At 36.9% G+C, this 25,421-nt stretch overlaps 1 protein-coding gene across 3 annotated transcripts in view; it reads right to left on the reverse strand.

Annotated features, from left to right (window-relative positions):
* PMS1 (PMS1 homolog 1, mismatch repair system component) overlaps window positions 1-25,421 on the reverse strand; it is a 97,152-nt gene that overhangs the window by 13,364 nt on the left and 58,367 nt on the right. For all 3 annotated transcript variants that reach the window (XM_060106064.1, XM_060106063.1, XM_060106065.1), the window contains 4 exons: window positions 19,587-19,703; window positions 13,013-13,135; window positions 12,318-12,461; window positions 11,274-12,166 (listed from right to left, as the gene is read on the reverse strand). In XM_060106064.1, the coding sequence (XP_059962047.1) occupies window positions 11,274-12,166; window positions 12,318-12,461; window positions 13,013-13,135; window positions 19,587-19,703 (1,277 nt within the window). The remainder of the gene's footprint in view (window positions 1-11,273; window positions 12,167-12,317; window positions 12,462-13,012; window positions 13,136-19,586; window positions 19,704-25,421) is intronic.

Raw genomic sequence — 25,421 nt, forward strand, 5'->3', positions numbered from 1 at the left:
ATCCCGTGTGTGAGAATCTAGAGGAAAATAACCACTAGAAGGCTAAATAAGCTAAACAGAGATTTCAGTGGCTGCCTGCTGCAAGAGAAACAGAGTTTGGAGTTTAAATTCCACATAATTAGATGACTTGGAAAACACTTTGGGCTTTCAATTAAAACTGGAGGAGGGCTACATCTTACATCTTAGGGGTAAGGAAACAAAACAGAAACAAACAAACAAAACAAAAAACTATGTTCTAGAACTAAGGAAGCTGCCCTAGGACTAACAGCAAAATTTAAACAGTCTTTGCCTAAGGAAGTGTCAAACAAAGTCTCCTTAAGCTCCAGGTGATCTGTCAGCAATTTAAATGCATGGTAGAACAAAGCCCAACACTTTTCGGAAGATAACAGAATCCAGAGTTTCTACAACATACCAACCACAATGTCCACTATAAGAGCAAAAGTTACCACTCAAGCAATAAAAAAGGAAAATGTGAGTTATGGTAGAGAAAAAGTGGACAGTAAAAACCAACCTCAAGATGATGATGTAGGTGTCGGAACTGCAAAAAAAAATTTTTTTTAATTGGTTTTTACATATATTTAAGGGAGTAAGAAAAAGATGATCACAATGAGAGCCCAGAAGGAGTAATCTCAACAGAGAAGGGAAATTATAAAATGAACCAAATGGAAATGGAAATTCTAAAACTAAAAAATAGAATATCTGAAATGAAAAATTCACTGGGTAGACTTAACAGCAAAGAGATGGCAAAAGAAAGGATCAGGAAATTTAAAAGACAGATCAAAGGAAATTATCCAATCTGAACAGAGAGAAAAATGATTGAAAGAAGACTGAAAAAACACTTCAGTGACATATGGCAAAACAAGCAACCTAACATATATGTAATTCGAGTCCCAGATAAAAAATATAAAAGTAATGGGGTAGGGACTTCCCTGGTGGTGCAGTGGCTAAGAATCCGCCTGCCAATGCAGGGGACATGGGTTCGAGCCCTGGTCCGGGAAGATCCCATGTGCTGCGGAGCAACTAAGCCTGTGAGCCACAACTACTGAGCTTATGCTCTAGAGCCTGCATATATGAATTTATGAAATTCATATATGAAATTATATTCTTTTAACCCTAAAGAGGCTGCCTCTCTCCCAAAACAAGGAGGAACAGAGGAACAAAACTGAGAATAGGAAAATGGTAGACCAAAACACAACCATATCAATTAATACATTACATGGACTAACTATTGCATTTGAAAGGCAGAGTCCGTCAGACTGAATGTCAAAAGCAAAATCCAGCAATGTAGAGGTGTGGCCAACAAGGTGGAGTAGGAAGATCCTGAGCTTACCTCCTCCCATGGGCACAACAAAATTATAACTATTTAGAGAGCAGCTATCGATTAGAATGAACTAAAGACTAGCAGAGATCTTCTACAACTAAAGATATAAAGAAGGAACCACAATGAGATGGGTAGGAGGGATGGAGTCGTGGTATAGTCAAGACCATACCCCCAGGGTAGAAGACCCACAAACAGGAGAATGATATCAATCACAGAGCTTCTTTCCAAAGAGCATAGGGTCTGATCTCCACATTAGGATCCCCAGCTCGGGGGTCCTGCACCAGGAAAGAAGACCCCAGAATGTTTGGCTCTGAAGGTTACTGCGGCTTACTTTCAATAGAGTCAGAGGGCTGAAGGAAATAGAGATTCCACTCTTAAAGGGCACACACAAAATCTCACACACCCCAAGACCCAGGGCAGAAGCAGTAATCTGAAAGGAGCTGGGTCAGACCCACCTGCTGATCTTGGAAAGCCTCCCAGAGGCAGGAGGCAAATGGAACTCACCTTGGGGACAGAGACACTGGCAGCAGCCATTTTAGGGAGCTCATTCTACCACGTGGGCACCAATGCTGGTAAGCACTATTTTGGAATCCTCCCTCTAGCTTACTAGCTTTGGAATGCAGTCCTGCCCCCAGCCACCAGCCTGTCGGCATCAGTACTGGGACACCTCAAGCCAAGCAGCTAGCTGGGCAGGGACACAGCACCACACACCAGCAGGCCAGCTGCCACAGGACCCGAGTCGACAGCCCCCTTAGGACCCGGCCCCATTTACCAAAGGGCCCAGGATCCAGCTCCCCATACCAGTGCATGGGCACTAGCCCTGGGACATTCAGCCAGCCATTGGAACTGGTCCTGGCACTAGCAGGCAGAGACCAACTCTGGGACCCCACAAGGCCCTGTAGCTGGAAACCCTAGGACCCAGCTCTGCCCACCAGGGGTTAGACAACAGACCCAGGACATCTTGGGCCTGGGCCCATACACCAGCCCTGGAAACTCTAAGCCCTGTACCCAGAAACACCAAGATGCAGCTCTGCCCACCAGTGTGCTGGCACTAGCCCCAGGACCCAGCCTCACTCACCAGTGGCCCAATACCTACTCTGGGACACCCCAGACTCCACAGCTAGCCATGTCAGGAACTGGGCCCACTCACCAGAAGGTCGACAGCAACTTTGGGACATCACAACTATACAGAAAGCTGTGTCAGGAATCACCTCTGCCTACCAGCAGGCAGACACTAGATCAAGGAACCCCAGCCGGCAGCCAGCCACCTGGAGACCCCGCTCCACCCACCAATGGGCCAGGACTAGCCTCGGGACCCCCCAGGACTCCACAGCCAGTCAACTCATGACCTGGCCCCATCTACCCGTGGGCAGCCCACACCAGTAACCAGGACTCCTCTGGCCATACCAGGACCTGGCCCTGCCCACCATCGGCTGGCACCCTTTGTATAAAGCAGGGCATGGCGACCAACTGTAATGGGGGCCAGCCACAACACCCACAGTAGTCAGCCCACCACAACAGAAGGACCCACACAACCCACATAGAGGGCACCACTAAAGCATATAGCTTTGGTGACCAGACAGGAGTGTGCTACTGGGTCCCATAGGATGTCTCCTACAAAAGGCCACTTCTCCAAGAGGGGGACATGGAATGAACCTACCAAATACATAGAAATAATAACAGCATATTAGGCAAAATGAGGCAAGAGAGAAACATGTTCCAAACGAAGGAACATGATAAAACCCCAGAAGAACTAAGTAAAGTGGAGATAAGCAATCTACCCAATAGAGTTCAAGGTAATGATCATAAAGATGCTTAAAGAACTCAGGAGAAGAATGGACAGACACAATGAGAAGTTAGAAGTTTTTAACAGTTAGAAAATACAAAGATAACCAAACAAAGATGAAGAATACAATAACTGAAATGAAAAATACACTAGAAAGAATCAACAGTAAATTAGATGATACAGAGGAACAGATCAGTGAGCTGGAAGACAGAGTAGTGGAAATCACTGAAGCTGTACAGAAAAAAAGAATAAAAAGAAACGAGGACAGTTTAAGAGACCTCTGGGAGTCTCTTATGTCAAGTGTACTAATGTTCTCATTATAGGGGTCTCAGAAGGAAAAGAGAGAGAGAAAGGGGCAGAGAACATATTTGAAGACATACTAGCTTAAAACTTCTCTAAACCTGGGAAAGGAAACAGACATCCAGGAAGTCCAGGATGCACAGACAGTCCAAAACAGGATCAACCCAAAGAGGACCACACCAAGACACATTGCTATTAAATGGGCAAAAATTAAAGATAAAGAGAGTATATTAAAATCAGCAAGGGAAAAGCAAGAAGTTATGTATAGAGAATTCCATAAGGCCATCAGCTGACTTTTCAGCAGAAACTCTGAAGGCCAGAGGGAATGGCATGATATATTTAGTGATGAAAGGCAAAAATCTACAACCAAGAATACTCTACCCAGCAAGTCTTTTGTTCAGATTTGGAGGAGTGATAAAAAGTTTGACAGACAACCAAAAGCTAAAAGAGTTCAGTACCACAAAACTAGCTTTGTAAGAAATGTTAAACACAACAAATAACTTGGTGTGCATGTGGAAAAAAGGGAACCCTCGTGCACTGTCAGTGGGAATGTAAACTGGTGCAGCCGCTATGGAAAACAGTATGGAGATTCCTCAAAAAATTAAAACTAGACCTAACATATGATCCAACAATTCAACCTCTGGGTATTTATGCAAAGAAAACATGATAAACGTAACTAACATCGATGTATGTTGTATATTAAAGGCGTTAAGAAAGTAAATCCTAAGAGTTCTCGTTCCAAGGGAAAAAAACTATTTTTTTCTAATTCTTTAATGTTGTATATATATGAGATGATGGCTGTTCACTAAACTTATTGTGGTAATCATTTTACGATGTATGTAAGTCAAGTCATTGTGCTGTACACCTTAAACTTATACAGTGCTGTATGTCAATTATATCTCAAGGAAAAAAACAGAGTAGATGCCTAAAAATTTTAAATATTAATATTTTAAATGAAGTGACTACTAATATTTTAAAAATTATCAACATTTAGAAAATGCACTTTGTCAGAAACACCTTCACCTTCAGCATAGTTGAATATTTTTGTTTCACTTTCACATTTACTTTTGCTTTTGCATACTGAAATAAGTACAATGTTCTTTATTCTGCTAATCTATGCTATGCACAAGTTGCCAAGCTGCTTTCAAGTATTTAATCAATTTGTTATTCAATACTCTGGTCTAATTTCTTAGGGAAAAGCACCAAGAGATGGGCAACGAAATCTTTTTCTATCAAAACATCACTAACTCTCAGGGGAAAAAGTACTAAAATACAATGAAGGATTAAAAAAACCCTTTATAATAATTAAAATTTATTTTAAATCTAGGAACATAAAGCACTATCCAGTACAGCAAAATTAAAATTCAGTCCACTTAAATAAAAAAGCAAATTCCAGCTATATGTGTCTACAAGAGTTACACAGATAGCACGGGGAAAAAAAAGACAGATAGTTTGAAAGTAAAAGAATGGAAAAGATAAACCATGCAAATCGTAAGCATAAGAGCAGCTTATAGTAATATACGATGAAATAAATTTCAAAACAAGAAATAATAGCACAGATAACAGGAATATTTCATAATGACCAAAGGGAATCATTAGGAAGGTATACCAATCACAAGTGTGCGTGGATCTAATAACAAAGCTTCAAACTATGTGAAGCAAAAAATTACAGATCTAAAAGTAGAAATACATCCAGAATTACAGTTGGGGACTTTAATGCCCCTCCCTTAGGAACTGACAGAATTAGACCAAAACATAAAAATCAGTAAAGCCTTAAGAAGATTTTAGCAATACTATCAACTACCTTGATTTAATTCTCATTTTAGAACATTATATCTAACAGCTATAGAATTCAGATTCTTTTTAGGTGCCTGTTCTTCAAGATATGCTGCTGGGCCTAATTCTCAATAAATTTCTAAAGATTTAAATCTAACAGTATTTTCCCTGTCCGTGGCAAAATTAATTAGAATTCAGTAGCAATAAGATATTTAGAAAAACTCCAAATATTTGGAAACTAAACAACACAGCTTTATTCATAATATCCCATATCTGGAAAGAACACACTGATCATCAACTGGAGACTGAGAAAACAAATTGTGGTATACTTATACAACTGAGCATTACTTACTGATTAAAAAAGAATAAACTACATGCATACATTCAACAAACATGGATGAAAACTACAAAAATATTTTATTGAGGGGAAGAAGCTGGACATAAAGGAATACATATCATTATGATTTTATATATAAGAAGTTTAAGTACTGGAAAAACCAAGCTAGTGTGACGGAAATCAAAATAGTGGCTGAGAATGGAGACTGGTTTGTAGGTGGCATTAAAGAACCTTCTGGGCTGATGGAAATGTTCTATATTTTGTTTGCAGTGGTGGTTTCATCATTGTACACATATGAAAATGCACTGAGCTATATATACATTTAAGATCTATGCATTTCACAGCAGCTAAATTTTACCCAATTTAAAAAACAATTTAAGGTACAGGCAACTGAAAAAAAAAAAAAAAAGGAAATAATTAAACAATAAAACAAGGAGTCAGGGCTTCTCTGGTGGTGCAGTGGTTGAGAGTCCGCCTGCCGATGCAGGGGACACGGGTTCGTGCCCCGGTCCAGGAAGATCCCACATGCTGTGGAGCGGCTAGGCCCGTGATCCATGGCCACTGAGCCTGCGCATCTGGAGCCTGTGCTCCGCAACGGGAGAGGCCACAATAGTGAGAGGCCCGTGTACCGCAAAAAAAAAAAAAAAAAAAAAAAAAAAAGGAGTCTATTTTAGATCTGAAGAGTTCCTTAAATACGTGCTGTAACATCAACATAGAAGAAGCAATTCCCTGAGCACAACAAAAGAAAACTTACATACATTTAATAATTATATACTAGTAAAATTAAGGTCACTATAATAATAACACTCAAAATAAAAATTATATGATTAAATTTATAATGGCTTCATAGATAAATGTTCATTTTTTTGTTACTATTTATTTCTCATTTTAGAGTCAACAATAAAAAAATAAATTCAAATAAACTGAACACATCCAAACCACCTAATTTAATTCAATTTCAAACAAGGTAATGGACCTTTTAAAATTATACTGGGTAAGGGCTTCCCTGGTGGCACAGTGGTTAAGAATCCGCCTGCCAGTGCAGGGGACACTGGTTCAAGCCCTGGTCCGGGAAGATTCCACACACCTCGGAGCAACTAAGCCCGCACGCCACAACTACTGAGCCTGTGCTCTAGAGCTTGCGAGCCACAACTACTGAGCCCACCTGCCACAACTACTAAAGCCCGTGCGCCTAGAGCCCGTGCTCCACAACAAGAAGCCACAATGAGAAGCCCACGCACCGCAATGAAGAGTAGCCCCCGCTCACCGCAACTAGAGAAAGCCCACATGCAGCAACAAAGACCCAACGCAGCAAAAAATAAGTAAATAGATTTATTAAAAAAAAATTATACTGGGTAAAAAGTTAAGAGGTCTTTTCTTTTTGGTTAACAATAACAGAAGTAAAATGAAACTTCTGGGGTCAAAGACAGCAGTATGGTATAGTGGTTATATCAAACCCTTTTCTAAAAAATTGAGATGCCTGGGTCCTACCCTCAGAGTTTCCAATTCTCCACACCTAGGCTGGAGTTGGGCAGCACTGTCTTTAAAATGAGTTTTAAGTACTTAGAATAGTGCTTGGCACATAGTAAATGATAATAAATGTTCGTTATCATTATTTTCTATCAAGAAACACCTATCTTATAATGAACGGGGCACACAATTGACTAAACGTTGGTAATTATTTGAACAACCTTGCTAAAAAATTCTTTGAATGCAGTTTTAAAACTGAGACTAGAAAATGTTATTTCTAATCTTAAGAAACTCAAACTGTTTGAGTTCTATTGTAGATAATATATATACATTTTTAAGGAGAAATTTGAGTAGTTATGTACTAGGAAATAAAAATGATACTATTGGGAGAATGGAATTAAATGTTAAAAGTGAGACTAAAACACAAGAAACAAGCATGTTATGTAATTTGTACTCAGCATATGTTTGTTGAATAAACAAATGTTAGCTGGATGAGAATGTAAAAAAGCCTTTATTTCGCTGTGAACTAGATGAATGAAAAATGCCTCTTTTGGTTACTGACCAGGCCACATTCATAATATTTTACATTATTTTCTCCCATTTCCGCTTAGAATCTGAAGTTCTGGATTATAAAACACAAAATTTTCAATACAGTTTACCTTCAATAAGTACTATAACTAAGTATTTTTAGCTCTTGGACATTCAAACTCAAGATTTTGCTCCTACGGTGGAAAATGAGTTCAAGATGAAGGTTGCCATTTGTAATTAATTATGATGTGCAAATTTTCACATATGGTACTAATCTTTTGATTTATTCAAGAAGTCAATTTAATTAGTTCCTTGGGAAATATAAAAAGTTATGTGCAAAGGAATATTAAGTAAATGTTAAGTAAAAACAGCTGTTATCTTCAACTTTATATCACTAAGGGATTTAGTAACTTGAACAAAAATATTAATTCTGATTTATCAGTAATCAATTCAAATGTTTCTGTGTCTCAAGATTAATGTAATTATAAAGTTTATTTACCATTTTTCAATAATATCCCAATTACAGTATTGTTCTAAGTTATTTTAAGTAGAAATATGTTCATAGCTACTACAAATGAAAGTTCAAGTTCACATCAATTGACTGAGAAATCAGTGGGAGGACACCGTGGTTTCTAATCCACTAGAGGAAAGGAGAAGAAAGCAAGGGGGAAAAAAATCCAGAAAGGAAAAATTTTTAAATGTAGGTACCCTCTATTGCAAAGTCTATCCTAAGCTCTCAGTAGAAAACCCGGATCCAATGTCTTATTCAAAACTGTCTGAATCTTCCAAGATCTGACCAGCCTACCCCATCTTTCTTTATCACACTCCCCCATAATCCATTCCTGTCATAAAGGGCATCTTTCAGTTCCTCAATAACGCTGTTTTCCTTCTAGCTTCTGGGCATTCTTACGTGCTGTTCCTTCTACACAGAAAATTCCCTACACCATTTTGATTAATTTCTATTCAGGGAAGCATTTCCTGTCCCATAGATACAATTAAGCCCAACTGCTGTTTTCATAACTCTTCTGTGTTCCTTTTATTTAAAAACTCTTCATATTCTATGATTACTATTTGTTTAATAGTGTCTTCCTCACTAGACTGCACTTTTATGAGTAGTAAAAGTATCTTTTATTTATAATTTATCACTGTATCTGAAATGACTAGCTAGAGTACATAGGGCCTTGTACACAGAATGGCCTCAGTAAATAGTTCCTAACTGAAAGAAACAAGGAAAGGGAAGGGAAGGGAAGGGAAGGAAGCAAGGGAGGAAAGAAAAAAGGGAAGGAAGGGGATGGGAAAAAAACAGGAAACAAGAAGAGAAAAAAAGGGACGAAAAGGAAGAATGGATGGAAAGGCTGATTATCCGTAAAACAGGAGTCTACTCTCCTATCCCTTCACACTCCTTGTAGAATTTAAGACCATGGAAAGAATTCTAAGATAAAGACCAGAAGAGAAATGGTAGTTAGTGTGATTCTTGTGTTATAATATATTTACTCTACCTTTTCACTAATCATGATTTTGATTCCCAGACCCCTGGCTCTGGAAGATTCTAATAGAGCTTTTTGTGACATAGAGTAAGCTCTCTGATCCCAAGATACCTATATTTTCTTCACAGGTTTCTATTTCTGGGCTCCAAATTAAATCTAACCTTGAATAAGCAAATGAAAAATAATATCAATCACAATAGAGAAATTTCCTTTTCACAGATTAAAAACTCTGATTAACATCATGAACAATTATTTACTATGTGCTAGTCATTTATCTTGTATCATAACACACAATATATCTTATTTAATTTTCACAACAATCCGGGAGATAATGTCCACACATTTTTACAAAAAGCTATCAAAGAGAGGAAGTGAGGTTACAACGCAGGTGTAGCTTCAGAGACCTGCTCTCGACCAACAATGCCTCTTTTGTATACCTTATGGCAAGAGAGAAAATTCTGAATTCCAGAATACTGCCTGATGATTAACAAATTTTTAGATGAGACTATTAACCATAACCCTTGTACCTTAACACCTTGGGGCCTGTAAGGAGAAACAATGTCGACATTCCTTGAAAGGAAATTGGAGTAATACCTGCTATTGTGAGGCTGCAAGGGAACAGCTACCTTGAGCTGTTCCAATGTCAATACTTCCATGAGAACTGGGAACATCTATGCTTTTTTTTTCTTTTCTCAGACAGCTCTCAATTCATCACCTCCCTGGTCAATGCAGTTCAACTTTTGAGGGCTTACTGTATTAAAACTCAAGTGCTCTCATCTTTAAACTGAATGTGTCATTTATGTAAGACAAAAGATAATTAACAATGAGTGAACCTTATTTGCATCTTAATTCAAATAAACTTTTAAAAAATTTGACATTTATGAAATAATAAGAAATTTGAACAATGAAGATTAAGGAATTCATGTTTTAGAAAGTGATAACAATTTGTATTATGGCTCTGTTTTAAATAAGAGTATCTTTATCTTTTACAGATATATGTTAAAGAACAAAACACAACCACCATCCCCACTTAAAAAAAAAGATAGAGAGAAGTTAACTTGTGGAGGTTTTGCCTGTTGGTGTGTTAATAGTGGTCTTTATTACTTTAAATTAACAGTGTCTTTATAAGATTGAAAAGCTAATGAAAAAATGAAAAAAAATGGTCAAGTATCCATGTAGCTTATCACCAACTATAAACTCTGGATGACAGGTTACATTTAAAATTTTTTCCAGATGTTTGACATAGTATTGCGATGCCTTAGGTCAGGGGTCCCCAAACCCCGTGACACGGACCGGTATCGGTCCACGGCCTGTTAGTAACTGGGCCGCACAGCAGGAGGTGAGCAGCAGGCAAGTGAGTGAAGCTTCATCTGCCGCTCCCCATCACTCGCGTGACTGCCTGAACCATCCCCACCGGCCCCCACCAGTGGAAAAACTGTCTGCTACAAAACTGGTCCCTGGTGCCAAAAAGGTTGGGGACCACTGCCTCAGGTAATAATATGTGACCGGAAGTACAATTGCACTCTTTCATTTTCTTGTGAGCTAAATCACTCAAAACATAATATTTTGTGTTTACAGCAAGTGCCCTAAGTCAATTAGAAACACCCCTCATATTTTTTTGGAATATTTATTCAGATCATCTGATCTAAAAATGGCAAATAATATGTAGTTATTTTCATCAAGGAGATCAAACCACCTATTTACCTAGCCCCCAAAACCCACCATAGTTTATAAGTTGTCAATAAATAAAAGATTTTATAAGAAAACCTTGAGTTATACTGAATAGGAACTGTATTAACATCACTAAATTAAATCTGCAACAATGTTACAATTTTTTATATTGTTACATATTTTAGAGACCAATTTAAAAAGGGAATAGTCAAGATCTTAAAAACACCACTGTTCTAATGCAAAAGTTTAAAAAAGAAAAAGTCCTGTCACAGGAAGATTAACGTAAAAATAAAAAAGAAATAGAAGAAAATGGTAGTTTTTAGTTAAGAATGGAAAACCTTTAACTACAAACTTAAATCAGAAAGTAGTTAAGGCTTGTACCAAAATAAAAAACAAACAAACAAAAAACCCCTATAAAAACCTCTAAATTAGCAAAAAAAAAGTAATGCCAAAAAAGGTACTTTAGTCAAGCCAAAAGCCGTTTTCCATTCTGCTTTTCCATAAATAAGAAGTTAAAAAAATTTTTTTTAATCCAGTGAGTCATATAGAATGGAAATATCTGAACATTCAGGTCCCATGAAAGCTCTGGAAACTTACTTCAGTTTTTCCTCTTCACTCAATGTCTTCCACAGTTCTTCAATTTGTACTGTTGCATCTTCCAAACTGGTCTTGGAATTGTCTGTGAGAAACTGAGCACGATGATCTTGAACAAAAAGGGCACTTGCTGACATGGGTTTCTTGATTACTCGATTGCTAATTAAATCATAAGCTGTAAGCTGTCCAGATTTGTTATCTACCACATTTGATTTTTTGTTATAGGAACTTTCATTCAAATTCTTTTGTTCAGGACTTGGGTTATTATTATTATTACTTCCTTTACATGCTAAACTTTCTTGAGGCACTAAAATTTTCACAGGTTCAATGTTTTCTCCTCTTGAATCTTTAAGTACATTTCCCTTGCTCCAGTCATCTACACAAATTTCCAAAGACTTCTCAGGAACCGCTTCTTCCTCATTTTCCCCACTCTCATCTATATGGCCTTTACTGCCATTTTCTGATTGGGCTTGCTTAACAGAACCTACAAAACAAATTTCACTAAATTCCTTTTGGGTGTCCTCACATGATAAATTATTCATTGGAATCTCCTGAAATGTATTTCCACTGTTCTTATCAATGCTAGAATTTTCACTATTAAAATGATCATCACAATGGTCACCAATAGGCATCTGATGATTCAAACAATAATTAGTGTTTTGCCCAGATTTATCATTATGCACATCATTCTCGAAAGGAATGGCTGAAGTATCAACATTTGGATAATTATTTCCAGATGTTTCCATCGTAGTAAAAAGCACATCTGTTTCTGTTGTTTTACTAACAACCATGTCATCTGAGGAAACATCTGTTTTATTACTTTCATAAGAATTTGTACTAGTTAGTGATCCATAATAAGTTGTCAACAGATTTTCAAGAGCCATCAACACAGATTCCTGAAAATACAAATTAACAAATATTAGAGGAAATTATGAAAATAATATTAAAAAATCTATAGAAACAAGCAAATCTTTTTCATATGAAAATGGTTAGGACTGCGTAAGTTTGTAAATAGCATAAATACAAAAAAAATCTGAAAAAGATTACCTTATTCTGTAATAATACTTGACTTTTATCTGGTGTTAAATTCACATCTACATCAGCTGTAGGAACATCAATTTTCAGAAAGAAAATGGGATACAAACGAGTAGATTCCTTTAGGCATTTCAGATTGTAATAATGTCGGATTAGCTAGAAATATATGAAATGAGTGAAAGACAAAAAAAAAAAGACATAAAAAAAGATAGTATTGCCATCTTTAAAATACCACCAAAAGAAGCATATTTAACTGAGAAACTAAGTGGACGTAACTGCTTATTAGGAAAAGTAGTATCTAAATAGTAATGCTCATTTAGAGGCTTTGAACTTACATAAAGCACAAGCATTCATTAAGAAGTAAAAATATCCAATGCAACTGGCTTCATGGTTAAAAGATCATAGTGTCATGGATGTTTGGAAAGTCCTGGGTTCAAATCCAAATTGTGTTACTTCCTCATTATGTGGTCTAAGATAGTCACAAACATTGCAGTCTCTTCACTATAAATAGGATAATAATTCACCACAGAACTGTTGTGAAGAGTCATATGTAAGGTACCTAGCACAATGCTTAATAAATGATATTGTATCTATTTTTCCTTTTCCTTATTTTGGAACAAATTCTTAGAAGTAGTCCTTATAAGAAGCTGACAAGTGACAGAGTTTTTATTTCTGATCCAAGTGATACTTTTTCTTAAAAAGATTACCTTTAATATATCTTTTTGGTGTACTGGTCGACTGTTTATAAAGATGAAACTCCTTTCTGGGGTTGAAAGACTTGTGAAAGAGTGGTCTGCATCATGCTTTGGAAGAAATCCACTTAGATAAATCTATAATTGTAATAAATAATTACAGAATTGATACACAATGTCAATGATAAATGTGATTCCATGGGTCTGGCTATATACAATACATTAAGAGGTATAAAAAAATTGAGACTTCCCCAGTGGCTCAGTGGTTAAGAATCCACCTGCCAATGCAGGGGACATGGGTTCGAGCCCTGGTCCAGGAAGATCCCACATGCTGCAGAGCAACTAAGCCCGTGCGCCACAACTACTGAGCCTGCGTGTCACAACTCCTGAAGCCCGCACGCCTAGAGCCCGTGCTCCACAACAAGAGAAACCACCACAGTGAGAAGCTCACGCACCGCAACGAAGAGTAGCCCCCACTTGCCACAACTAGAGAAAGTCCACACGCAGCAACGAAGACCCAACACAGACAAAAATAAAAAAAAATTTTTTAAATAATAAAATAAGTAAAATAAATTAAAAAGCCTAAATAACACTGTATATGTATTTTAAAAAGGTATAAAAAATTAACAAACAAATGGATTTCGATCTTAAGGTCTAAAGAGCCATATATTTCCTGATAACCATGTCATGAGCATTAACCTTAAATAAATTACTGAAGCGTGTTAAATTGGTGTTCTCAGCCTCTGACTCTCCCTTTTTGCAATTCTATTTTAAGGAAAAACTGGCATTCATGAGAGTTTCACCAACGGGCATATATCTTATTGTCATAGGACATACAGCATAAATACTGCTCTCTGCTCAACCTGATCTTCTTTCTGTCTTCTAAAAATTTCTTTCCTCATATTGTGACTTTCCTCTGGCTCTTTATCCTTTTCTTTTCAGCCACCATTTTCTGTAAAGAAGTGGCTGTTTCTATTTTTATTCTGAGTATGCCATGAAGTCAGTCTGACTGGGTTTTCATTACTGAGGGAAAAAAAAATCTTTTACTCTTTGATACATTGCAGCGTTGTACTTTATCTTCATTTTTGTTTAGAGAACTATTTTACAAATGTTTGAAGACGGAGAAAATAAAGAAGAATCCTAGAAAAAATACCAGCGAGAAGATTGATTGATTTAGGGAACAGAAGGCAAGGAAAATGCTCCTACTTTTACTTTTAAAGATAATACAGAGAATTGTTAGGAATACCGGATAGAGCCAGACTGACATGATTTAAATCCCAGCTCTACTACTAGTGTGATCTTGGTCAAATTATTCAAAATACAGGCCTATAATAATCTCTTATCTGAAACAACTGGCATCAGCTGTTTAATTAACCTGTTAAGAAACAGTAATAATGGGAAAATTTCAGCTTAGGTTTAGAAAAGCAAGAGTGTCAGTGGGGGTGCTATTTTTAGTTAAGCAGAAACCATAAGCCTCCTTACCAATGTATCCTGCAGGCTGCCACCTATGTCTGTGGCTATCCCTGCCCTTGGAAATAAGTGCTTAAGGAGATGCAGTACCAATTTTAGAACACTAAGCGCATTACTGTCACAGTGCCAAACTGTGCCAATTAAAAAAAGTTAATAAATAAACCTAGATAATCCATTATAAAATGAAAATACTTAGTTAACTGTAAAACTTGACAAGACTTATAAATGGTTGTATAATTTACCAAGTAACATGAGACCCTTCTTAAAGCACCTGCTGAGCATCAGGAAGAGCCTGTTTAGCCTCTGAAAGACTTATTGGGCTTGTTGATGGAAAAAGAATACCCAGAATAGGGAAGAATGAAGATTAAAATGAAGAAAAAATTGGTAATATTGCTAGTGTTTTCCTTCCACACCATCTTGGCTGGCCACTGAATAAATACTATTACTTCTGAATACTGAGCTTTAAAAATGGCTTAAGACAACCTTAAGAACTAACAAACTTTAAGTTATATGGAATAGTAAAATCAAACGGCAAAGTCTTATAAAATGCTATAAAAAGTGAAAATCCATCTAGTTCGAGTGAAGAAAAATGTCTGTAGAGACCAAATCAGTGCAACAAAATAAAAAATTAGATAGCCCTTATAAGATTCTATACCCAACAATTAACTAAATAGCAAAACAAAAATCAAAGGCAAAATATAAACAAATATTTCTCCCCTGATTGTCCTTCAGCTATGGACCCCTCTCTCCTTCCCTTCATCTCCAATATTCTATAATCTGGCTTCTACCTCAGTGACCAACTCCAATGGACACTTCGCTCTACCCTTACCTGACTCTCTACAGACCCTGATACCAATGACAACTCTCTACTTTGGGAAGCATGACACTGCTTCAGCCTTCTCTTTTGGTCTTTCTGTTTCCTCTCTGACAGTTCCTCTTTAGCCTGGTTTGCTGGCTTCTCTCTCTTTGCTTACAGCCTACAATGATGATGGTCCCCCTGAGTTTCATCATCAGACTCTTTTTTCTTGCTCTCTACTCTCCCTGAGTAATTTCATTCCCATCTATACACATACACCAGTGACACTAAGATACAGATGTAGAACCTTTATTTCTCTCATCCCCAAATGCTTACTATCTTTTTTTTTTTTTTTTTGCGGTACGCGGGCCTCTCACTGTCATGGCCTCTCCCGTTGCGGAGCACGGGCTCCGGATGCGCAGGCTCAGCGGCCATGGCTCACGGTCCTAGCCGCTCCATGGCATGTGGGATCTTCCTGGACCAGGGTACGAACCCGTGTCCCCTGCATCGGCAGGCGGACTCTCAACCACTGAGCCACCAGGGAAGCCCCAAATGCTTACTATCTTTAACTAGCTGTCACACAAATCTTCTCAATCTCACCACATTCAAAACTTGATAAAATATTTAAGCTCACTTCTACCCTGCTGTCCAACTAGCTTCTCCTGTATTCCTTTACCATGATAAACAGCCCTGCCCCCTACCCAGTTTGTCAAACCCATCTCTTCTTCTCTGCCCCCATTCTGTTGAAGTAACCTTGATGTTCTCCTCTTTTGGTAAACCTCTAGAACCCTATGGGATTTATGTTTCTAAAGTAAAAATATAAGTACTTCTGATCAGGATAGTGGAATAAATTCACACTTATTAATAATTCCCTTCTCTCCATCCCAACTGCAAATACATAGCAGTGATAGATAAAATAAATTTTTACAAAAATTTTTAAAGACCTAACCGTTTAAAAATAAGACAAACATAAAGATGTTATGAATGCTAAACATAACAGGGAGTGATGGCTGAAATCAAAAGCTCTCATGTGCTCTATGATCAGAAACCAGCTGTGTCAGAAAAAAAAAATTTGTTATGATGTGTGATTATGGATGTAACTAGACTTACTGTGGTGACCACTTCACAATGTATACATATAACAAATCATAACATCGTACACTTGAAACTAATATGTCAACTGTATATCAATTAAAAAAAAAAAGAAAAAAAAGAAACCAGCTGGTCAATTGGAAATTCAATTCTTGTATGGAAATAAGGACAGAAAACACATGTAGTTACAGGGGATTTACATCAGTCTTTCCCTTTGAAATGGGCAAATTTCTCCTCCCACCCCCACAAATGTTTAAAAAATACTGTGACCACTGTTTGGAGCTGCTTGCAAGGATCACCAGAAAGAACAGAGACAACTCCAAAACCAAAAATAAGATTAAGCCAAGTCCGCTAGGAAAAAGGGTCTGCAAAATCTTGGCAGGACGAAAGGCATGAATGAACTACTAATATTAATACCTAGTTTTGAATTGGAGCTGGGAGGGCAGTGGTATCTGCCAAACTATGGGAAGGGAGGGGAAAGTGGGAGGGAAAAACAAACAATAAATCTGCATTCAAAGTGATTTTGTAAATTAAAATGTCAAAGCATATAAAATGGCAGAGAATGAGAGAATATTCTCTCAGGAATAAAAATGATAGAGCAATATGAAAATGACTGAAATTAGTATGTGTACCATGCTTTTAAAAGAGTAAATAAAAAGCCATTATTATTTTTAAAAAAACCCCAGAAGATAAAGAAATCAAAACTGGTAGCTATAAATCAAGTTTAGAAGAAAGAACAGAAAAGTAGATATTGCTGTGGGAATAAAAATCAGGCAGCACTGAGGAATTCACCCAGAACTTAGCATGGATTGATGCAGAGCTATCAAAGAGAAGACAGATGTCAAAACAAACAAACAAACAAAAAAACCAACTTGAGGAGTTCCATCAAACCAACAAAGCCACACTGGGAAACTCCATAAGAAATGCCACCACAGCAGTGGTGCAGCTGGGATCACCATCCATAATTAGGAGATTCTTCCCATATGGAGTTGCTATAGATAAGAAAGGGACCCTCAACGTTATAGAAACAGATATTATGAAGATTTTCTGAACCCAAGGTTCCCAATGACTTATGCATCTGCCACCCCAGTCCAGTGAAGGGCCTTGGTGGCCAAGTTTCACAACTTGAATGTATGTAATGAGGACAAAAGTGAGGTGAGAGGGGCAACCATTAGCAGTTGCTAAATAACTTAAGATTGATATTGGCTAGGAATGAGAATGGGTCAAGGAAACTCTGAAAGCCCAGAAAGCATGAAATGGTGATGGGTAGCTGGTGGCAACATAAATACAATACCCATTTAGACACACAGTGCATGAACAAAAGAGAGATTTGGTTAGACGATCATTCTCACTAGGGAGACACTCAAAAGTCTGTCCTTCTGACAACCCACTGAAGTGGTACTACTCAGCAACACATGGTTTCCGAGTTCCCTCATTCCCCCATGCAAGAATAACCACGTGAAGGTGCAGCAAAGTTTTGGTATCTGTCAAAGATTACCAGCAGCCCTTGTACAATTCTATCTCAAGAGAAAATTTAAAAATCAATGGACATGGGGCTCCCTGGTGGTGCAGTGGTTAAGAATCCGCCTGCTAATGCAGGGGACACGGGTTCGAGCCCTGGTCCAGGAAGATCCCACGTGCCGCAGAGCAACTAAGCCCGTGCGCCACAACTACTGAGCCTGCGCTCTAGAGCCCGTTGAGCCACAATTACTGAGCCCACGTGCCACAACTACTGAAGCCCACATGCCTAGAGCCTGTGCTCCACAACGAGAAGCCACGGCAATGAGAAGCCCATGCACTGCAAGGAAGAGTAGACCCCGCTCGCCGCAACTAGAGAAAGCCCGCGCGCAGCAACAAAGACCCAACACGGCCAAATAAAATAAAAATAAAATAATAAAATAAATTTATTTAAAAAATCAATGGACATGCACAGATCTGGCAACATATCTCAATACAGATCAAAGAAAAGAAATCCCAACTGCAGGACTGATTTGTTCCAATCACACATGTAATCATAACTAACAAAGGTCTAAATCAGTGCTTTTCCTACTTGAATATGCACTCGGAGACCGTATTAAAATGCAGATTCTCATTCAGTATGTCTGGGATGAGGCCTGAGATTCTTCACCTAACAAGCTTCCAAGTAATGCCCATGCTGCTGGTCTTCAGACCAAACTATGACAGGTAGAATCTCTAAAGCACAACACCACAGATTTCATGTCTGGGTCTCCTGTCACAAGCTTCCTGGGTTACCAGCATAGGCAACAAAGTTCCAGGAAGCCACAGGGAACGCAGGGGAATTTAGACAGTACCCTTATTATCCCAAGTCAGCCACCATGACCAGTCCAAGGTGGCACTAGTGTCTAAGCTATTAAACAACTATTAAGAGAGCTCTGAAAAATAGAACCCATGTCAGATCATGGCCACTAAGGGTGGCCTGAATTGTTCCTCAGGAGAGAGAACTCTTAACGCATTAATTGAGCGCAAGCTCCCATCCAAGACTCTAATAAGATGATAATTAAGAACTCAATACTGCAAAAAAGGATAGGAGGGGAACTAGTAGCAGAAAAGAGATTGCAACAAATTATAAAAAAGAAAAGGAGAACAGAGAAGTCATAGTAATGTATACTCCATATAAGCTTTCAACTTTTAGAATGAATCTTCAAATAAAAGATGATTTCATAATTAAAAATCTTCCAACAAACAAAAGATGGTTACATAAGAAAATAGGTTATTAAGCTAGATAACATGAAAGTGGAGCTGACATGACTGAGAGGGAGAAGAGCAGGTAGAAGTAAGACTGGGAATGTTAATAACCTCATCCAATATTATTGGGACTGAAGAAGACGGAAGCTGACAGATCAAGAAAATAAAGCTGGAATACATATACCTAGGATGGGAAAGGGAAAACAAAGGTAAGAGAGCTCAACTTCTTTTCTTTCATTATAGAAAGTAAACAGATGAAGATTCTAAATTGAAAATCACTTAAAAAATTAATGTAGCCATGATACTTAAAATTAAACAATAAACAGAAAAGATAAAAACAGGAAGCAGGGCTGGGAAGAGAGGTTTAATATGAGCTCTGTGCGTATTTTCTTTTTGTACCTTATACACATACTTCGTTAAAATTTTAAAAGAAAAAATTCTTGCAACCCCAACCCCACAAAAAGGAAATAATTTAACAGTTTCATTGGTAAATTAGAATTATTAAAGAACATTTTCATTGTATACCTGAGATTCTTCAGAGTGGTACTGAAAGGGTTCCATGTTGCCCATAACAGCAGTCCCCAGAACAGACATGAGAGCCATTTTATGATCTGATACTCTAGTTTTCTGCCAAATAATTGCCTAGGGACAAAATAATACAGACAACTTTTGACACAATTTGGATTTAGTAAACTCAAGTACTTATACAAATTATTGCTATATTTAGCATTCATCCCTAGCTTATATTTTCTGCATCATTTATAAGATATGCATGTCTGACAGAACTCCATTTCCAAATTTTAGTAGCTATATATGCTGCAGTGTAGAATCTATTTTAACTTCCCTTAACCTCAATTTTCTTCTCTCTATAAGATGACTAAGAATAATTATCTTCCCGAGTTGTTGGAAGATGAAAATATATGATGTAGGCAAACACATAGGCCGGTGTCTGGCATAAAACAGTTTCATTAAATATTAATTCTCTCCCCTCTTCTAATCCTAAACTTCAGAGTATATACTTCAGAGTATATTTAAATTAAATCGCTACTCCAAGTAAAGTATTACTGTTTTATTGAGGACAGACACCTATGCTATAAGATTTCTATAAATAGTCAAACTGGTATAAAAATTTAGGATAATGCATGCTTTTTAAAATTACCTTTATAATTACCTTTTATACACAGAAAACTTTAAAAAAGCTAACTAACTGAACCTTACAGACATAACAGCTGAATAATGAGCTTGGACTTTTTTCACTGCAAGCATCCAGTAGGGTAGTTTAAGAGAAGCATAGTCCAGAGAGACTGCACCAAAGTTTGGCTGTGAAGTGTATGATCAGGTACCACATACTGAAATTTTTCAGTTAATAAGGTCCAATTATAGTCAAATCTCTTAAGAAACCACCAATACAGACACATATCATACATTCAACAAATATTCACTTAGAACCCCCTAAATGCTAAAGAAAATGGGTAAAGGGCTTAGGAGAAAACATTAACATTCAAGAGGCAGACAGAGGAAGAAGAGGAGACTGAAAAGGATTGGCCACAGAGGCAAGAAGAGTCACAGGACACTATGGTGCATAGAACAAGGAAGTTTTTTTAAGAAGAAAGAAGTAGTTATGTGTGACCAGTGTTGAGAGACCAAGGTAAAAAAAGAGATGTGGCCACAGGATTTAGCAATCAGGAGGATGAGAGCAGTTCTAAGGAAGCAGAGTAAACGAAGCCAAATTTTACTTACTAGACAGTGACTATAGGGGGAACATATGAAAGAGGCAGCTCTTTTAGGAAGTTTGGCTGTAAAGTGAAAGCAGACAGCAATAACTGGAGGCAGGTGGATCAAGGGAAGTTCTTGATGACACACTTGAACAAAAAGCAGTGAGGGAAGAATGGGTATACAAACAAGTAGGTTTGCAGAATCAATGGAAGGAAGTTGAGAAAGTTCTCCTTTGTTCTCTCTTTCTCTCTCCCTCTTTTTTTTTTTGTAATGTGGAAAGGTTATTTGTTCCAAGTAAAAAGACACTGATTTAAATATCTGATTGTAGAGAAGGTTTAAAAGAAAGAGAGACACTCTGGCTAGATCAAAGGATCCTAGCCAAACAAATGCCTTAACATGACCAGGAACCTATGTAGGCAGGAAGAAGTACTAACAATATTATATATAATAAAATGAAAGGGGAAGTAAATGAATTCATGTTGTTCTCTAACTGGCACGTCGGGATAGCAGCGAAGGGCTGTTCTCTTCTGGACAAGAAGACAATAGTCACTGACTCTGCTTCTTGATATGTATCATCTGTAAGCCACTTTTGTTTTTAGAATCTCAAAGACCAACCTTCTGGGGAAAACAGATAGTGTAACAACTGATCAAGAAGACAAAATGCCCAATATTTAGTGTAACAGGAAAACCTTTTACCTATTCCCAGGGTTTTATTAATACTAATCAAGTAGGAGTTACAATTTATGAAGAACTTACTTACCAGGCACTACTATTCTAGAAACCATTAGTTTTCACAACCATTTCAGGCAGGTATTATTATCTCATTTTCCAGATGAGGAAACCGAGGCTCAGATTGATTTACCCAAAGAAACAGAGATATTAAATCACGGAATCATGATTTATACCTTAACCTTTCTGGCTCCAAATTTTTACTTTGCTAACATCTCTCTCCTCTCTAGTCAGGGATAGTAATAAGTTAGAGCCAACTCCAGACCCTAATTGGGAATTCTCAAATAGTGTCTCTGACAAATGCATTTTCATGTATGAGTACGTGATATGTTATGAAATCTCCAGTTGTTTGAGGGTTTTAATACACTCTCAAAACAAAATTATTTTAAAAATTCATTTAAAGTTAAATAAATAATTTACCTTTAGAAGAGGGCAAGGAGAAAAATCGGGGTCTCCAAATCAAAGAAACCACACCAGAATAACAGAAATCCAAAAAAGACTAGGAGCTACTCTTATAGCATCCTGAAGTCAGAATATTTTTGAGAGTGCAGCTTGTCAGTACCAACCTTAGCCTTATTATGCAGATCCATATACCTAAGGATTTCTAAATTTCTGATAAATTTTATTTATTAATATTCATATAAATACAGATGTGAAGTAATTAGTCCCAGCAAAATGACAGAACTAGAATTTAGGTACTGTTCTGTCCTAGATGCCAGCTTTTCACTGTCTATTGCTTTGAAAGTGATCTGAATTAGAAAAAAATACCTAAAGTGCATGAAATCAAATAGAAAAATAAATTGTAAACAATTAAAAAACTAAGGTATAGGTTCAATGTGTATATTTCTAAAAAAAATATGTTTTGGTAACTACATTTCCACTTAAAGGACAATACACTATTTAAAATTGGAACTGCTCCAGGAAACATGGGATGTCACATAAGTATTTTTAATCATTATTTCAGCACATACTATAATATATAAATGCTCTGGCTAAATTAAAATTTTTGGAGAAACTTCTAAATTTATTCAGCAAATATTTTATTGAACATCTACTTTGTACCAGATTCCATGCTAAAAGCTGGGAATACAAAGATAGAAGGACAAGGTCCCAGCTTTCAAGGAGCTAAAAATACAAAAGGAAAGTAAGGTATTAAAATAATTATAAAGCATTATGAAAACTGCTAATACAAAACACAGTGGGAACACTGTAGAAGAAACCTAAGTCTACTCCACAGAGCAACTGCAAGTGCGGTGAGACTTGAAAGGAGTCTGCCACCCACAAATTATGGGAAGGGCATTCCTGACAGGTAGAAGAGCACATGCAAAGGTATGGAAGCATAGAAAATATGCCTTGCTGGAGATGAAGCTGGACAGATAGATAGAGAGGAACAAGATCATGAATGACCTAGCATATCATGCAAAGAAGTTTATAGTTTCTCTTAGATGCAATGCAGAATCAATGGACAAATCTAATTGGGAAAATGGCATGATCAGATATGGATGTTAGAAAGAGATCTTTTGACCTTGAGGACTTTCTGTTAAATGAGATAAGTGAGACAAAGACAAACACTGTATGATATCACTCATACAGTGATACAGTTTTTCTAAGGAAAAACTCACAGAAACAGAGTAAAATTGGTAGTTACCAGGGCATAAGGGTTGGGGGGATAAGACAGATGTTATTTAAGGGTACAGACTTGGAATGAGTAGTAAATAAATCCTAGAGATGTAATGCACAGTACAGTGAATATAGATAATAATATTGTATTACAATCACCAAACTTGCTGAGAGACTAGAACCTAATTATCCCAACCAGTAAAGAGAAAAATTAGTTAATGTTATAGAGGTGCAACTATTGCTACAATGGCAATCATATTATATTCAATAATACAGTATCAAGTCAACATGTTGTATACCTTAAATTTACACAATGTTTTATGTCAAATATATTTCAATAAAAAAAGAAAGAACTTTGGCAAGAATGATTTAGTGAGAACTGAAACTAAAGCAATATGGATTTAAAAATGTGACTGTAATAATCCAACTCAGAGATTCTCAACTTTTATTGAGGACACATAAAATGGATGAGGTTCACATTCGTAAAATAGTCTCATAGACACTGACGATTGTGTGTTTTTCCTGGCACACTAGCTATAACACAATTGCTTTCTCTTCTACTCACAAAAATATAATGGAATGCAAGTCAGTAAAAGTGACATTTACAGGATTATTTATCTTATTTTTTTAAAGGTAAAACATTTGCAAACTTTGGTGTTTTACTAATATTAACACTGGCTGAGAATCACTGGACTGGGTAACAGAACCAAGCACACTGCTAAGAGTAAAAAAAAACAGAGATAGACTAAAGGATATGAAACAGACTTTATGTGATTTTGTGACTCGCTGCATGGGGAGAGGAAGAAGAGGAGAAGAATCAGGAATTTGATTGAATCCCTAGTACCAATAACAGCGTCAAGTACTCAGAAGGGCCCAGTAAACAATTTGTTGAAGGAGTGAGCAAATGAATACATTTTTCTAGAGAAAAGTAAGCCTAGTGGAGTTGGAAACTAGCTCTTTATTTTTAAATATTAAGACTGCTGGTTGTCACACCACTACATGGGTTAGAAATTATAGTCTTTGTCTATTCCTTTAGGAAATCCAAAACAACTTTGCTTTTCCTTATTTTCTTTAAAATAAGAGTTTTATTCTGATAGAACTGACACGATACAATTTAAGTATACAAGTATACAATTGAATGGTTTTTAGTATATTTACGGAGCTGTGCAACTAAATCCCCACAGTCTAATTTTTTAAAACTATTTTATCATTGCAAAAAGAAACCCTGTACCCATTAGCAGTCATTCCCCATGTCCCTGCACCTTCACCTTATGCAATCACTAATCTACTGTCTCTATAAATTTCCCTACTTTGGGTATTTCATATAAATGGAATCATACAATACATAGTCATTTGTGAGTGGCTTGTTCACTTACAGCATAACTTTGTCAAGTTTTATCCACGCTGTATCAGTACTTCATTCTTTTTTTTTAAATCCAGTTTTATTTAGCTACACAATGCTAAAGACTTGACAGACTGTCTCAGGTGTATCTTACAGTAATGATACAATTTAATTTACACGAAAGGGTAAAACATAAAATATATGAATTTAGTTTTGAGTTTATAGTAAGGGAAGAAGCTAGCATAATTAATATTATATGATCTAAAGAAAAAATAGGAGCTAACAAATTCTGTAATTGAGCGTTAATTTGCATGAGATGACAGATTCTCCAGATGAGGGACTTTTATGCTGTTCAACTCAGAAATTCAGTGTCTGTCACATAATGAATATTATTTACATGTTTTAAAATGAGATGGATGTAGAAAGCCATCAGCTGTACACTCCACTAATGATGATTCTAACTCAGCTCAGGCCACAGGAATTTCCAATATTCTCTCCCTTAGTTATGCTTCTAGAGGGAGGGTAGAAATAGGTGACTGAGGTTCTTTCCAATTTCTATAAACAGATACTGATAAAATGATTCCTACCAAAAAGTTACAAATAATACTGACATCAGCAAGGCTCTTTGAAAGATCATTTTGAATGACACTGCTTCCTAGTTCTGTTTATCTTTTTCTTTTTCAAGTGAATTTTGAGTCACTGCTTTTTTAACACTTCTGAACAATTTCAGCTTAGATATAATTTTTATGCAATGCCTCTGAATTCTGACCATTAAACACAATGTGTTTAGGTAGGAATCGTATTAAGTCATTAGTGTGCTTCATTTCATCAGCATCTGGGATAGTCACTGATTAGCTGGGTTGACTGGTTTCATATGTAAAAATGTGCAGAGTTCCTTTTATCTTCATCGCCCATACTAGAAATTTTTTTTTTTTTTTTTTTTTTTTTTTGCT

Source organism: Mesoplodon densirostris, chromosome 8 (assembly GCF_025265405.1).
Source record: "Mesoplodon densirostris isolate mMesDen1 chromosome 8, mMesDen1 primary haplotype, whole genome shotgun sequence".
Classification (NCBI taxonomy): domain Eukaryota; kingdom Metazoa; phylum Chordata; class Mammalia; order Artiodactyla; family Ziphiidae; genus Mesoplodon; species Mesoplodon densirostris.